The 15,459-nt window shown below is 37.7% G+C and overlaps 1 protein-coding gene across 4 annotated transcripts in view; it reads left to right on the plus strand.

The window, feature by feature from the left end:
- Sil1 (SIL1 nucleotide exchange factor) overlaps positions 1 to 15,459 on the plus strand; it is a 269,870-nt gene that overhangs the window by 172,467 nt on the left and 81,944 nt on the right. For 3 of the 4 annotated variants that reach the window (XR_012449049.1, XR_012449048.1, XM_074076917.1), the window contains one exon: positions 9,715 to 9,906. The exons of the other annotated variant lie outside the window; for it this stretch is intronic. Coding sequence is in view for 1 of the 3 variants with exons in the window: in XM_074076917.1 (XP_073933018.1) it covers positions 9,715 to 9,906 (192 nt within the window). In the remaining 2 variants the exon portion in view is untranslated. The remainder of the gene's footprint in view (positions 1 to 9,714; positions 9,907 to 15,459) is intronic. 4 annotated transcript variants of the gene reach the window in all.

Consider the following 15,459-nt stretch of genomic DNA (forward strand, 5'->3'; position numbering starts at 1 on the left):
GAGTCAGTGCTCTACTTCCTCCACCAGGAAGGTGTCAGTAGGAGCTGAGAGTCTGAATTTCTACCCTCTTCCCAGTAGCTTTCTCTGCCTCTTCTGCTGGTGTAGTACCAGCAGATCTGATTTTCTACCCTCCATCTGGGGGCAGCAAGCTGCTTATCCTACTGGGTTGGTGTCATTAGAGCCCAGGAAGGTAATTTGAATGCCTGGGGCCTTGCAGCACTAAGATGGTTTTTCACTTCTCCCTAATGAGGTAGTATCTGTGAGAATGCATCAGGAATCTGTCTACCACCCCCACCCTGGTGGCAATAGGCAGAATGAAACAGCATTCTGCCTCTTGCTTTGGGGTACAATCTGTGGGGCAATGAGGTAGAGCTTCGATTTCACTACCATCAGGGTGGTGTCAGTAGAGGCCAAGAGGGGAGATAGTATTCCATTCCCAATGTCCAGAATCCAGTGGTAGCAGATGATGTTCTTTACCTTCCCAACTAGAGTGTGAGGGTAGCATTTTGGGAGAACAGAACTGAAGAAAGATTTTGCATACAAAATCCTGGCCAAAACCCCTAAGTAACCCCTACAAGAAACTGACCAGAATTAATGCAACTAAAGGTTTGAGATCTGAACCAGTGTGGCACACTGCCCCGGTTTTTAGATTGTCCTTTGTGCAGCACACAAAGGTAACAACAGAATACCACTACAAACTAAATTATTGGAGCCATAACCAACCCACATGAGTAAGCCAGAGCCAGCATAATAAACCTAAGCAGGTGACAGCCTGTTGAAAAATAAGAATGAATAGAATGCAGACTCTCTCAACTTAATACCCAAAATGTCCAGCATATATAGTACATATAGTGTATACAATGTGGACATTCTAGACAAAGAGATGATTCATGTCCAAGGCAGGTAGAATAGCATGAGATTTCGTCATGCTACTCAGAGCAATGTGTAGTTTAAATTTAAAAATTGTTTATCACTGGAATTTTCCATTTAATATTTTTGTGTCTTGATTGACCATGAGTAACTGAAGCCATGAAAAATGAAACTGCAGATAATGGGGGATTATAGAATAGAACTGAAAACTATAATAACTAAAAATTTAAAAGTAACTGGATTAGCTCAAGAGCAGACTGTATATGACAGGGAAAAGAACTTGAAGACAAATCAAAATTACAAAATCTGAATAGAGAAAAATAGATTGGAAAAAAAATGAACGGAGTCTTAGGGTCCTCCACGGAGGACTATAACGGAAGATCTAACATTTGTGTCACTGGAGTTCTGGACAGAGAGGAGAAAGAGTTATGGGGCTGAAAAAAATAATAATTAAAGAAGCACTAGCTGACAAGTTTCCTAATTTGACAAGAGTCATAAATCCACAGATCCATGAAGCCAAGTTGATCCTATAGGATAAACTGAAAGAAGTCAGAATCAAGGTACATTGTAGCCAAATTTTTGAAAACTGAAAATATTTAAAGCAACTATCTGTGTTCCATTATCTGTGGAACAATGATTGAGTGATATTGAATTTTTCATCTGAAACCATAGAAGCCACAAATCTGTGGCACATTTTTCAAGTGCTGCATAAAGAAAGAACTGCCCACTCAAAATTCCTATAAATATCCTTTACGAGTGAAAGCCTATAAATATCCTTTAGGAGTGAAAGAGAAATCAAGACATTCTCAAATAAAGAAAATTAAAAAATTTGTCACCAACAGACCTACCCTAAAAGAAGGACTAAAGTATATTTTCCAAATAGAAAGGAAAAATAATAAAAGAAAACTCAACATCAGGAAGAAAAAACAAAAAAAATGAATAAAAATGGGGCAAAATATGGTTTCCATTAAAAATGGATAGTGAAGCAAAAATTATGACATCATCTTATGTTTCTCAATGTTTATAAGGAAAAAAATTAAAGATAATTATAGCTGAAAGTAACATAATTGGAGATAAAATTTCTATACTTTTTTATCACTCAGATAAAATATTGATGTCATTAGATCATTAGCTACTTATGTATGTTTTACTACTTAGAGAAATCAGTATTAAAAAACTATGCAAAGAGATATATTTAAAGCACTATGAATAAACCAACATGGAGTTTTATAAAAAATGTACTTAGCCTTGTGACAGGAAGACAAGAAAGGGGAAACAAAATCCAAGGAAATAAACAGAAAACATAAAACAAAATGACAGACTTGAGCTCAATCATAACAATAATTATATTAAAATGTAAATAGTCTATATATGCCAGTTAAACCAGATTATCATAATGAATTTTTAAAAATTGATCCAAATACATGATTTCTACAAGATACCCACTCAAATATCATGATAAAAAAGGTAGGTAGAATAGGTAGAATGTAAAAGAATGGAAAATATACAAGCATTAATTGTTTTTCAGAAAGTTGCAGTAGCTATATTAACATCTGATAAAGTTGACTTCGGAGTAAAGGAAATGATCAGCAACAAAGAAGATTACATAATGATAAAAGCCTCCATTAAAATATATTACAATCTCAAATGTGTATGTATCTAGCTTTTATATTTATATTTATATATCAATATACCTGAAGCAAGACCTGACAGAACTGAAAGGAAGAAACAGACAAATCCACAATTATATTTGGGAACTTCAACACCCCTTTTTCAGAATTCCATTTTTTTAGGGGTGGGGTGGAGACTGGGGTTTAAACTCAGGGTCTCACACTTGTTAGGCAAGCGCTCTCCTTTCTCAGTATTCCTTAAACCTAATAGAAAGAAAATCAGCAAGGGTATGAAAGAGCTAAATTATACAATCAACTAGAATGATTGAATTGACATTTATAGAACATTCCATCTAAAGATAATATTCATTCTTTTCAGATGTCTATGGGACATTCACCAAGTTAGATTATATCTTGGGCTATAAAACAAATCTCAACAAAATTAAAAGAATTGAAGTTAGGGAATATGTTCTCTGAACATAAAAGAATCAAAGTAAAAACAAGTAATAAATAGCAGAAAAATCTCCAAACATTTGTGTTAAAGAGAAACTCTCAAGAGAAGGCTTTTTATTTTATTTTATTTTTCAAGTACAATGAGCAGTCGCTGGTGGCTCATACCTATAACCCTAGCTATTCAGGAGGCAGAGATTAGGAGGATCACAGTTTGGAGCCAACCCAAGCAAATAGTTTTCGAGACCCTGTGGGTGCTGGCAACCCACACCTTTAATCCTATCTACTTGGGAGATTGAGATTGGGGAGGGGAAGGAATCTCAGTTTGAGTTCAGACTGGGAAAATAGTTCACAAGACCCATATCTAAAAAATCAGCAAAAATGGACTAGAAGTGTGGCTTAAATGGTAGAGTACCTGATTTGGAAACCTGTGAAGCCCTGAATTCAAACTCCAGTCTCTCAAAAAAAAAAAAAAAATACAATCTGTCAGCCAAGCATGGTAGGTCATGCTAATCTCAGCATGAAGGCTGAGACAGTATACAAAACTCAAGGCTAGCCTGGGCCACATAGAGAGACCCTATCTCACAGAAACAGGGCTGGGCATACAGTTCAGTTCAGTTATAGAGTATATAATTAGCATGTACAGGGCCCTGGGTTCAATTCCCCAGCACTGCAAAATAATTTAAAATAATACAGTCTATTAAAATCAATAAGCAATGACTAAGACTAGAAGGGAAATTAAATGCTTATGTTAGAAAAAAAGTAAGATGTCATATCCTACCTCAAGAAACTGGGGAAAAGGGCTGGTGGAGTGGCTCAAGTAGAAAAGCACCTGCCTAGTGAGTGATGAGATCTGAGTTCAAACCTACCAAAAAAAAAAGAAACTAGGAAAGATGATCAAAATAAGCTCAAAGCAAGCAACAAAAGGGAGGAAATAATAAAGAGTAAAAATTAATGGAATTGAAAACAAAACAGTAGGAAAAAACCCAATGAAACCAAAAGATGCCAAACCTTTAACAAGACTGACAAAGAAAAACTGTAATAAGATGCAAATTACCAATGTCAAGAATAAAACCAGGAAAATTCACCATAGATCCTAGACATTAAAAGGAAAATAAGAGAATTCTAGATCAACTTTCTATATACATATACATTTGACAACTTATTTGATTTAGTACAGTTCATTTAAAAGTATATGCTACCCAATGAAATAATGTGAATAGTCCTGTAACCATTAAAGAGTTTTGATTTGCAGTGAAAACCTTCTGAAAAAGAAATCTCTAGTTTCATAAAATTTCCCTGGAATTATCTACCAAACATTAAAAAAAATTAGCATCAATTCTGTACAATCTCTTCCAGAAAATGGAAGCCAGAGGAACACTTTCTAACTTAACTTTACTAGGTCAGTATTATACTGGTATTTAAACCAGATAAAGTCAAGAAGAAATCTGTAGACTGATATCCCTCATGACATAGATGCAGAAATCATTAGTAAGATATTACCAAGTAAAATCTAGCACTTTACAAAACAATAATGCATTACAACCAAGTATAAGACTAGTTCCATGTACAACAACAAATCAGGTATACAACTGTAATACCAGCACTCTGAAGTCTCAAACAGGGGAATTGAGTTTTGAGGACAGCATGGGCTAAATTAGCAAGACCATGAATGGAAAAAAAAAAAAAGAAAAAAAAGAAGAAGAAGAAACCCAACCAACCAAACAAAAACCCAATCAATATAACCACCATATCAGCAGGCTTAAGGAGAAAAATCACCTCATTATATGTCAATTCATATACAAAGAGCCTTTGACAAAAACTTTATGCGCATTCATGATGGAAACTCAGAAACCTCAGCATAGACCCCTGCTCAACGTGATTAAAAAAGCATCTACAAAACAACAAAAACCTCACTACATCCAACATCATGCTTTTTGTTTTGTTTGTTATTGGCAGTGCTGAGAATCAAATCTAGGGCCTTGCGCATGCTAGGGAAATGCTCTGCCACTGAACTACATCCTCAGCTCCCATGCTTAATAGTGAAACACTCTTTACCGCTGAGATGAGGAACAAGGCAATTCATTCAACACAGGTCTAGCCAGTGAAGTAAGGCAAAGAGAGAATTTGTTAGAATAAAAGGCACATAGATTGGAAAGGAAAAAAATAAACACTTTCTTTATGTTCAGATGACATAAATTATCTATGTGTAGAACCTCCAAAAAAAAACCAACAATCTTTTAGAATCAGTGAGTTCAGCTAGGTCACAGTATTTCTATATAATAATGAATTTGTGCCAGTTGAAATAAAAAAATACCATGTATACCTGTTCCTCCCTAAATGAAATATTTAGGAATAAATCCAACAAAACACATAGGATGTAAGTCTTGAAAATTATAAGAATTGATGAAAGTAAATCAAAGAAGATTTAAGTCAATGGAGAGCATACTATGTTCACAAATTGAAAGATTCAATATAGTAAAAATGTCACTTCTTTCCAAGCAACATTTTATACATAGCGATAAGCTTATTCTTAAGTTTATATAGAAAAATGAAGCAATAGAATAACTAAACAGTTTTGGGAAAGAGTAATGAGGTGAGAGAAATCATCTTATTTTAACTTTAATATTTACTCTATGGCTGTAGTAATCAAGACAGTGTATTTTGGTGGAGAGAAAAAACACATCATGGAATACAATAGAAAGCCCAGTGCACCCAGCTGATTTTTTTTTCTTGTCTTTCAACAAATGGTTTATTGATGTAACCAATGACAAAATACCTAGTATCTTTTTTCTAGACTTTATGGTCACTCCATAGCCTGCATCTTTGGAATGGGGAAGGGGTTTGTTTTCCCATAATCATAAAGCTGTCATGCTCAATCTAATTCATCTAGGTAACTCAATCTAGGTCCATGTAGTATGTCCTCAACCCACTCCTTTTAATTTCATCTGTTTGAGTCACTCATAGAAGAACACTGTTGGCAGCAATATCTAGCAGCATGTTCAAAATTCATTTTGTCTTGAATGAAAAACTTAACTATTCCATTAATTCAATAATTCCATATAGCCTTATTACTATTTCTGTACAGAAGATATGATCCGTCAACATTTCCATTAGCATTTCCCATGTTTCTTTTTTTACTTTTTTTTGGTGGTACTAGAGTTTGAACTCAGGGCCTTATGCGTGCTAGGAAGGCATTCTACCACTTGAGCCACTTTGCCAGCTCTTCCCATGTTTATTGAGGATTCTCAAAGACTTTGAGAGATTCAAAGAGTAAGCTCCCAAGAGAGCTGTTTAAAGTAAGACCCTGTGCATGGCTCAGTTTCCAGTATATGAAGGGATTCAGTACAATCCCCTAGTTCTCAGTTCATAGAAAAAGGAATTTGGGAGGGATAAATGTAGTAACTGCCTATATTATTTGATAGCCTTACCCAGCTGATTTTTGATAGATAGGCAAAACCAATTCAACAGAAGACCAATAGTCTTTTCAATAAACAGTGGATATCCTTAAGCAAATAAATAAATGAACCAAGATCTAAATCTCACATTATATTAAAATAATTAATTCAGAATCATGGATTTAAATGTAAAATGTAAAACTGAAAATAACTAAGCATAAGAGAAAATATTTGGAAAGTAGGACCAGGTAGAGTTACACTATAAAGACATGAGCCGGGCTCTATGGCTAACTCCCAGCTACTTGGGAGTTGGAAATCAGTGGGATCAAGATTCAAGGCCACCCAAGGCAAAAATGTTAGCAAGATCCCATCTCAATCAATACGTTGGCTATCATGGCCCATGCCTGTGATCTCAACTACATGGGAGGCATAAGAATGTAGTCCCAGGATGGCTGGGCAAAAAAGCAATACCCTGTCTGAAAAATAGCCAAAAGCAAAAAGGGCTGAAGGTGTATCTTAAGTGACAGAAGCCCTTTCCTAGCAAACTCAAGGCCCTGAGTTCAGAGACCTCTGTATTAAAACAAAAAGCAAAAAAAGACATTACACACAAAATGCTCAAACAATAAAAGAAAAAAAAAGGTAAGTGGATAAATTGGACTTCACCAAATTAGGAAACTTTGCTTTGTGAAAAGGCCTATTAAGTCAACAGACAGAGAAGCTACCAGAAGAAAATGTTCAGAAATCATATAGCAGCAGTTCTTACTTTGTGTTTTCACATGGAACTATAAAAATGACTGTACAAGCTGAAACTCTGCAAGGCAAACTTAATAATCAATGGAAAAATTATGATTGCTCCATGACCTTTAAAATTTTTGGCAAATATTAAAAACTACATTACTATCAGTTGTAAATATATATAGAAATGAAAAAGTAGCAATACTAATACTTATTTAATTCACTGTAATTTAAAACTTCTAGCACTTCTAGAACATTGAGAATTAAAGTTTTCATTTCTTTCTAAAAAAATTTTGTCAAAGAGTAGTTTGAACAGTACTTATTTTTTCATAGTATAACATGACATGGAACAAGCGTCTTTTCTATGTCTTGGGAAATTATCGTGCTATTTTTTAAGTATGGGTCAGCTTCCAGAATTTTATCAGTTATGATTTCAGTGTTAGAAAATTTTGTAGAGTCCCTGTAATGTGAAGATCTTTTGCCAGTGTCACTTTATTTTTTCTATGACTTTATTAATTCATGTTTGGAAGTTTGCCTTTTCTAAGCTCCTGTGGCTGCACGTCTAGTTTATTAAACAGCAGCAGTATCAACATTCCCAGATCCACTCTAACTTCATGTATGTTCAATTTGTATTTTACTAATAAAGTTACCACTTTCCTTCCTTTGTTGCCCTTTCACCTTTACTGGCCAATTCTTTTTCAGTTGTTCATTTTTGTGAGCTATTACATGGGTTTATTATATATTTTGCATCTGTGTATGAGCTGAATAAAAAATGCCAAGTGACCTCATCACTGACAGACTTTGAAATAAATCATGTGATCAGTCACTGCTTATGGAAGGCATTAAAAAATTATGTAGTGATTTTGGAATTCAGGAGCTAGCAGCAAAGTTGATACTTTATACAGTTACAGTTTCAGGAAAAAAAAAATTAGTAACTACCCAGGCACAGGGATGGGAGGAAATAGAGAAGTAGGATAAGGTATGGCTATAAAGAGGTTACACAATGGAGGTGCTTGGTGGTGGTGGAATGATGTCACAGCTTGACTATGCTTATAGCTACACAAATCTGTACCTTGGATTAAACTGTGTAGAATGATTACACATACATGCAAATGAGTACATGTAAAAGGTGGTGAAATTTAAGGCCTATAGATTAGTTAATAGTATTATAGTGTGTCCTTTCTTGATTTTTACATTGTACTGTCATTATGAAACATGTTACTATTGGGGGAAGCTGGATAAAGGGTGGATAAAGCGTGTATGATGTTTTCTACTATTTTTGTAATTTCCTGTGAGTTTATAATTACTTCTAATAAAAATTTTCTCTCCCTCCCTCCCTTCCTTCCTTCCTTCCCTCTCCCTTTCCCTTCCTCTCTCTTCCCCCTCCCTCTCCCTCTTCCCCTCCCTCCCTCCCTCTCTCTCTCTCTCTCTCTCCCCTCCCTTCTTCTTTTGTTTTTTGTTTTTAAAGGCCTTTTTCAGGGCCAGGAACCATCATCTTTGTGAAGCCAAGTATCCTACCGTGCTCACTTGCCTGTGTCCCATAGCTTTAGCCTTCTAGACCTCTTTGCCTGGCTTTGGCCACCATTCATAGTTCTCTAGCTGAGTTTAGGGAGACCTATTCACATTGTTCCAGCCCCAAAAATCAGGTCGTGGTGCCCCATAAATGTGATTGCTATGCTAAAATAGTCTTTTAAAAGAGGCTGATTCATGTCTTTGGTTGGTGTTTCTATGGAATGTTTATAATGGGGAGAGTAATCCATTTGGAGCTGACAGCTGCTCATCATCCTGCTTTTTATAAGTATTCTTGCCTTTTAGTTTTTCTTAGAGGATAGATACATAAACCACTGTAACCTTTCAGACTCTTTTAAGCACTGTCCACTAAAATTGGAAAGAAAATACGAGTATCATATATGTAAAGTACCCAATTAAAGTCTTTTATTCACCTCCAACATAACTTCATTTTAAAAATCTTTATATATATGTGGGGGTGGGGAGGGATTGAGATAAAATTGTTTGAGATTTGAGTATAGTACATACAGTAATTTAGCCACTTCAAACAGTTGAACAAATTGTACACCTGTGGTTAGATTGACAGTAATGACAGTGATTTAATTTTCATCAGCAAATTGCTCCTGCTCTGACAGCTCTTACCCACACTTTCCTATATCTGGGTTTCCCTAAAATGTTGCTGGGTTGGGTAGTGCAAGGCCAAGCTATTCTCTGATTTGGAAGGTAGAGAACCATGGTATAGATTATTTTATTTTAGACCTAACCCATCTCATGTGAGATTTAAGGTTGTTTAGACCTAAGCCATCTTATGTGAGATTTGGGGTTGACAGTAAGCTTGTGTTGCTTTCTCTGACCTCATCAATTGCAACAAGACTTTTCCTTTTTCCTGAACAGTGGAAGTCAGACTCAAATGAACCTGGGAAAATCTTGAGTGTGTTTCTAGAGCAGAAACCTATCAGTAGACTCTGAGCTCTCTTTACCCTAGACATCTTAGAAGGTATCAGGATTTTTGATAGTGTAGATTAGTGAACATTGTGAGTCTTGGAACAGCAGTTCTATAAGGATGAGTATCCATGGTAAACCACAGAAGTTTTGGGGAGATTTCTGTAATCAATTAATCACTTCTTTGCTGCTTTCCTTAGGCAAGGCAGGCTGAGGTAAAGCAACTCTTCCGTCCCATTGAGGAGCTAAAGAAGGAATTTGATGAGCTGAATGTTGTCATTGAGACTGACATGCAAATCATGGTACGGTTGATCAACAAATTCAACAGTTCCAGCTCCAGCCTAGAAGAGAAGATTGCTGCACTCTTTGATCTTGAGTATTATGTCCATCAGGTATTGTATTACTTTGTCCATCAGTCTGAATTTTAATTAGCAGCTCCAAAAATAGCCCCCTACCCTAAACCCTGAGAAAACAGCATCAGCATCTTCTCTGCCAAGGCATGGACTGTTTCCAATCTAGGCCAATGTCTGTTGTGATTAGATATATTATTAGAGGTCAGAGCCAACCTCTTTTTCATTTACACTGTTACCTCCTTTATTTTTTCAACACTGAGTATACTGAAGAGACAAAATAGCCATAGTCTCTGTCCCATGTAGTTTATAGTCTCGAAGGGGAAACAATTAAATAATGAACAATTGAATAAATTAACAATTAAATGATGAGATAGTTTAAGATCGAGATAGGGCTTCTGAACGCAATATAGGAGTATATCATAGGGGAACTTAGAACCTAGTCAGGGGGGAATAAAGGATGGCTTCTCAGAGGATGTGCCATTCAGACTGAATGTTCAAGGAGGATTGGGAGTTGGCTAGGTAAAAAGGAGAAACTAAAACAAGATGACAGCTATAATCCATTGGCTACATCTGGCATAATACTGATATTTGCAAATAAAGTTTTATTGAGACACAGCTACCCCTATTTGTTGATATATTATTTATGACTGTTTTCATGCTACAGTGGCAGAGTTGAGTAGTGATATCAGAAACCGTATGGCTCGCTAAATCAGAAGTATTTACTGTCAGGCCCTTTAGAAAAAGTTTGCCAGTCCTTGAATTAGAGCATTCCCAGCAGAGTAAACAACATGAGCAAAGATTCTGGGGAAGAGAAGAGCTTGGTGAGGTTGAGGGCCTAGGGAAGATTAGAATGACTGGAGCACAGTGGCCAGGGGGAAGGTAGCATAGATAAAATGGAAGCTGGGAAATCAGAAAGGTAAGATTGGGAATATTATGCTCTTTGTGATTTTTAGCCTTAATCCTAAGAACCATTTGCTAGTACAAAGTAGAAAAGTAACTGATAGGGTTTCTAATAGCTAGTATTTATTGAGCACTACTGTATACCAGCATTGCTTGGTATACATACAAAGACATTGCTTTGTATGTATTAATTCATTAACTTCCATAGCTACCTTAAACCTGTGTGTGTGTGTTTGTATGTGTGTGTGTATGTATGTGTTTGGGATGGGGGCTCACTATGTTGCTCAGGCTGTTTTTAAATTTCTGGGCTCAGGGAATCCTTCTGTCTCAGGCTCCTGGATAGGTGGGACTATAGGAAAGAGCCACCATGCCTAGCCAATCACATTTTTTAACTGAGGAAAACAAAGCACAGAGAGTTTATCTGATTGTTCAAAATCACCCAGCTAATAAGTGTAGAGCTAGGATTTGCAATAAGATCTGTCTGACCCTTACAGTCTGAGGTTTAAAACTTTTTGGCCAGTCTTCTCACAGAAAACTGGTATCTTTTTGAATGAAGCTCAAAGGGAATAGGTAGAGGTAAGGAGGAGTTGATGAATCCATTCATTTATTCAGTAAATGAATTTATTGAGTGCCTGCTAAGTTCCAGGCAACTGAGATACATCTGTATACAAAATTGGCACTTAACCTTTTAGCAGAGGCAAAGAGACAAACATGCCAAAGAAGTAAATTGTAAACAATATGTTTGAAAAGTGATATATACTATGGAAAAATAAAAAGGAGAAGCAGGGTAGGAGCTGGTAGTGTTGAGAAGGAGCATCTCAGGTAGAGGGAACAGCAAGTATAGAATTCCTGAGGTAGGAGCATGCCTAGTATGTTTGAGGAATTATAAGGAAATCAGTATAGCTGGAGCTGGGAGAAAGGGAAGAAAAGAAGCAGATGAAGCTCACAGATAATGAGAGGAAGAATATGGAGGCCTCATAAGTCATGGACAAGAGTGGAATAAGAGGACATTGAGCAGAAGAACGACAGGATCTGATTACTTTTAAAAAGACCTCTCCAGCTGCTGTGTTGAGAATTACAGTGGAGGCAGGGGGCCTGGGTAGAAGCAGAGACCAGGTAGGAGGTTATTGAGGTAATCCAGACTATGGGCAATGGTGGCCCAGGAGGTTGTGTAATCATAATCAAAGGCTTCTTTGAGATCCTTATCCAGGCATAGATCCTCAGTGTCCTGTCCACACATGAGAGCTTCCTTGTTCTCTGTAAACTAGGCTAAAAGACACTTTTTCTTTGTTTAGAATTTTGTCAACTTCTGTGGTGAAAGAACATGAGTGTGCACTGTATCTGCAGGAATTATGGGGCAGCTTCTTCATCTTCTTTCTCTGCTCATAATTCTTTCTCAGGCCTCAAATAGGGCTATGATCCTCTTAGAGAAAAAATAAACTTGGGTTCTCTTTCCCCTTTTCAGTCTTTAGGGTAAAAACAAAACTCCCCACTGCTTTTCCATTAGCCGTATTTAAAGGATTAAGGTTCCTAAGGGTTTTTGGCCAGCTCAGTCTTCTGATGTTGACAGCTTTTATTTTTTGTTTTTTTCATCCTAACATACTTGGATGCATCTTTAGGTATGAAGTTTCTGAAGGCTTTTGCTTTAGTTGTACATGAAAGACCAAAATGACTAGAGGCTTATCATACATACAGGAATGAGTACACAGGAGGCTTGGGTTAGCAGTGACCCAACAAAGCAACCCCCCCCCACCCCACCCCCTGCGCCTTGCAGGTCTGAAGGAATGAAGGACAGACTGCGGGAAGTCCCAAAAGGGTGATAAGTGGTCAAGGAGACACTTCTCCTCCCTAGGAAATGCCTGTTTGCATTCGAAAGGCATCTCCACCCTCAGGCAATGCAAACTAGGCTATAAAACCCACTCCCCACCCTGACCCAGGGGATCACCGGTTTCTGGGTCCCCCTGCATTCTCCAATATGCAGTCTTTCTCTTCTCTTTTCTCCAACTAAATTCTCTGCAAATAAAATCTTTCCGACCTCTGCTGTTAGAGTCTGTGCTTTCATTCTCAGAGCAGGCTCAAGAACCTTGAGCATCTGAAATTCCTGTGTGTGTCATCTGTGCATCAGGTTTTCTGTTTACCTGGTAGTGTCATACCTAGGGTGATGTCCCATTCTGTTTTCACAGGTCACTGGGAAGGGTAAACAGTGTTTTGGATATCACCAACTCAGCCTGAGGTCATTGTGGGAACCATTCCGCTGGTCAAGGCCCAACTAGTTCTGTTGGCAGGAAGGTCATAAATGTTCAGGCTGTCGGCATTTTGATTAGAAGTCTAAGGTCCTTGGCTTGGGCTGGTCTATCAGGCTGCCATATAGCAGTGATAAGTTGCTATTTCATAGGAAGATTCCAGAACACACCATTCAGCTCAATTAGTTGGGTTATGTGATGTTAGCTTTGAGGAAGATAGGACTTTTCTAGCAAAGAACTTCTCAGTTCATTCCCATTCTAGACTCACTGGAATCGTGGACTTCAAGGACCTGAACTGGGTCTGCCTAAGGATTCCTCACAGCCAGATTTTAATTATTAAGGCAGGGTATGTGAAAAGCAAAATCTTGTGTGTGGAAAACAGATTGTGAGTTATTTATGAGAAATGTCCTATGTCTACCTGATCTGCTTTGGGGTAGTATATTTGCCTTCCCTCACATGACTCTTCAATTATTTACCTCCATTTCTCCCTCTAATTTCTTTCTTATTCTCTCATTGTTTTGTCAGTGTTTTGGTTCATTTCTTTCTTCCCAAATGTTGGTATAGTTCCCTTCATCCCTTTCCTAATGCATTCTTTATCTATATTCATCTCCACCTGCCCCACCCCATCCTAAAGGAACCTGAGAAAAGTTCTGACTTCAGATCCAAAAGAAGAGCTCTGTACCTGGGCTCTAGTCATGCCATATCCTGTGTAACTCTGGGGAGAACCCAGCTTTTGGTGTGCAGTGAGTCAGAATGGCTTTTCTTTCTCACTGCCAGTGAAATAAAAAATGAGAGAACACCTTACAAGGCTAAAGTGCATATGTAAATATCAGCTCTTATATCACACTGAATTATTATTGTGGTAATTGAGATAACTGTGTTGATTTGGGACTGATAGGGTAGTAGCTGCTTTGCCAAGAAGTTATACCAGCTTTGAAATAGTGGCCATCACAGATATGGGATAACAAGATTCTGAGTCATGGTCTTGTATCTGGAAAACCTAGAGTAAAGAGGATCAAAGGATAGGCAACAAATTCATATATTTTAAATCAGAGCATGGAAGGATGGAAGGAAGGAAAGAAGGGAGAGAGGGAGGGAGGGAGTTTATTGTTAGCAAAGCACTAATTTTGAGTCTCCCTAGTAAGCTGAGCTGTGGCTCAATAGTCATTCCTCATGAGGACAGATTGGGGCAGAAAAATCTGTTAGGGTACGAGGCCGGCCACCTTCTGAGAGGACAAAGGACACTCGAGACAAAGGAAGTCACAAGGCGAGGTTTATTTTCTAGCTAGCTAGGGTCCAAGCATCCTCCTGACAGCAGGTTTCAACAAGGACCCTGAATGCAAAGTTTAAGCAGGTCTTACACTCTTTAAAGCATCAATCATTGTCACATAGGAATTCCTCATGCCCCTGGGGTCACATTTTCCTGACACTGCCCACATCCTGGTGGTGGGGTAAGATTATTTATTGGGAACTGGAGAAACACCAGAGGTTTACTTATCAGGTTACAAGGAATGTGTTCTCCCATAAATTAGGGGCTAGTAGTGGAATAGAAACCTAAGGTTTAGATAAGAACAGCAGGGGAGTCCTGTTTTGGAAAGTTTATTTACAAGTAGAGACAAAGGCAGGAATGGGTGCTTATCTCTGCATGGTGCCTTTTATCTTGGTCCCAAACTTTTGCATGGCTCTAATGGGCAATTCCTCACAGCTTTGTCCGAGGTTACAGGTTTTAACTGACAGTTTACCATGTTTTACAACCCTGTTTCAAGGCTATCTTCCTCTTCACGAGGTTACCCAAGGGTCATGCCAGTTATAGCTGATTTTTAGGCTAGGTGGGCTGCAAGTTAAAGTACCCCAACAAATCCTTACCCTGGCCTGAGGCCATGTGGTAGACCAGAATTCATGCTTACTTCACAGCTTCAATTGGTATTTTTTTCAGGTCTGCAGTACCAGAAGCCCATCTTCTTTTGTTAGCATAGATATCACAGATTGCTTTTTTAAAAATTCACAGTGGCATTTTATTTTAGGAATAATTTTTCCTGATCAAATACATATTCATCAGTGCAATGATTTATTTATTGAGTACCTAACTGTATGCTCAGCAGTAGTCTAGTCATTGGAACTACAACAGTAGATGAACATTCAAAAACCCCTGCTCTTGTAGAGATTCTATCAAAGTGTATAAAAATTATCTTCCAAGTGATAAAAATAGGATAGGACCAACAAAAACATGGGCTAAGCCAGATACTGTGCTTCACACTTGATTTTTCTGTTAGAATCTACTTCCAGTTTGAAGTCTGAGGCAAAGGCACAGTTAGGTAGGAAATGGCTCTGTAGTTCTTGGGGGGGAAAAGTAGATAGCTGTCACACTGGTATTGGACTTTGGCTTCCTAAGTTTTCCTGATGATTGGATCAGCATGTGGACAAGAGACAGCCTTGGAGTGGGGTGTGT

Source organism: Castor canadensis, chromosome 6 (genome assembly GCF_047511655.1).
Source record: "Castor canadensis chromosome 6, mCasCan1.hap1v2, whole genome shotgun sequence".
NCBI lineage: Eukaryota > Metazoa > Chordata > Mammalia > Rodentia > Castoridae > Castor > Castor canadensis.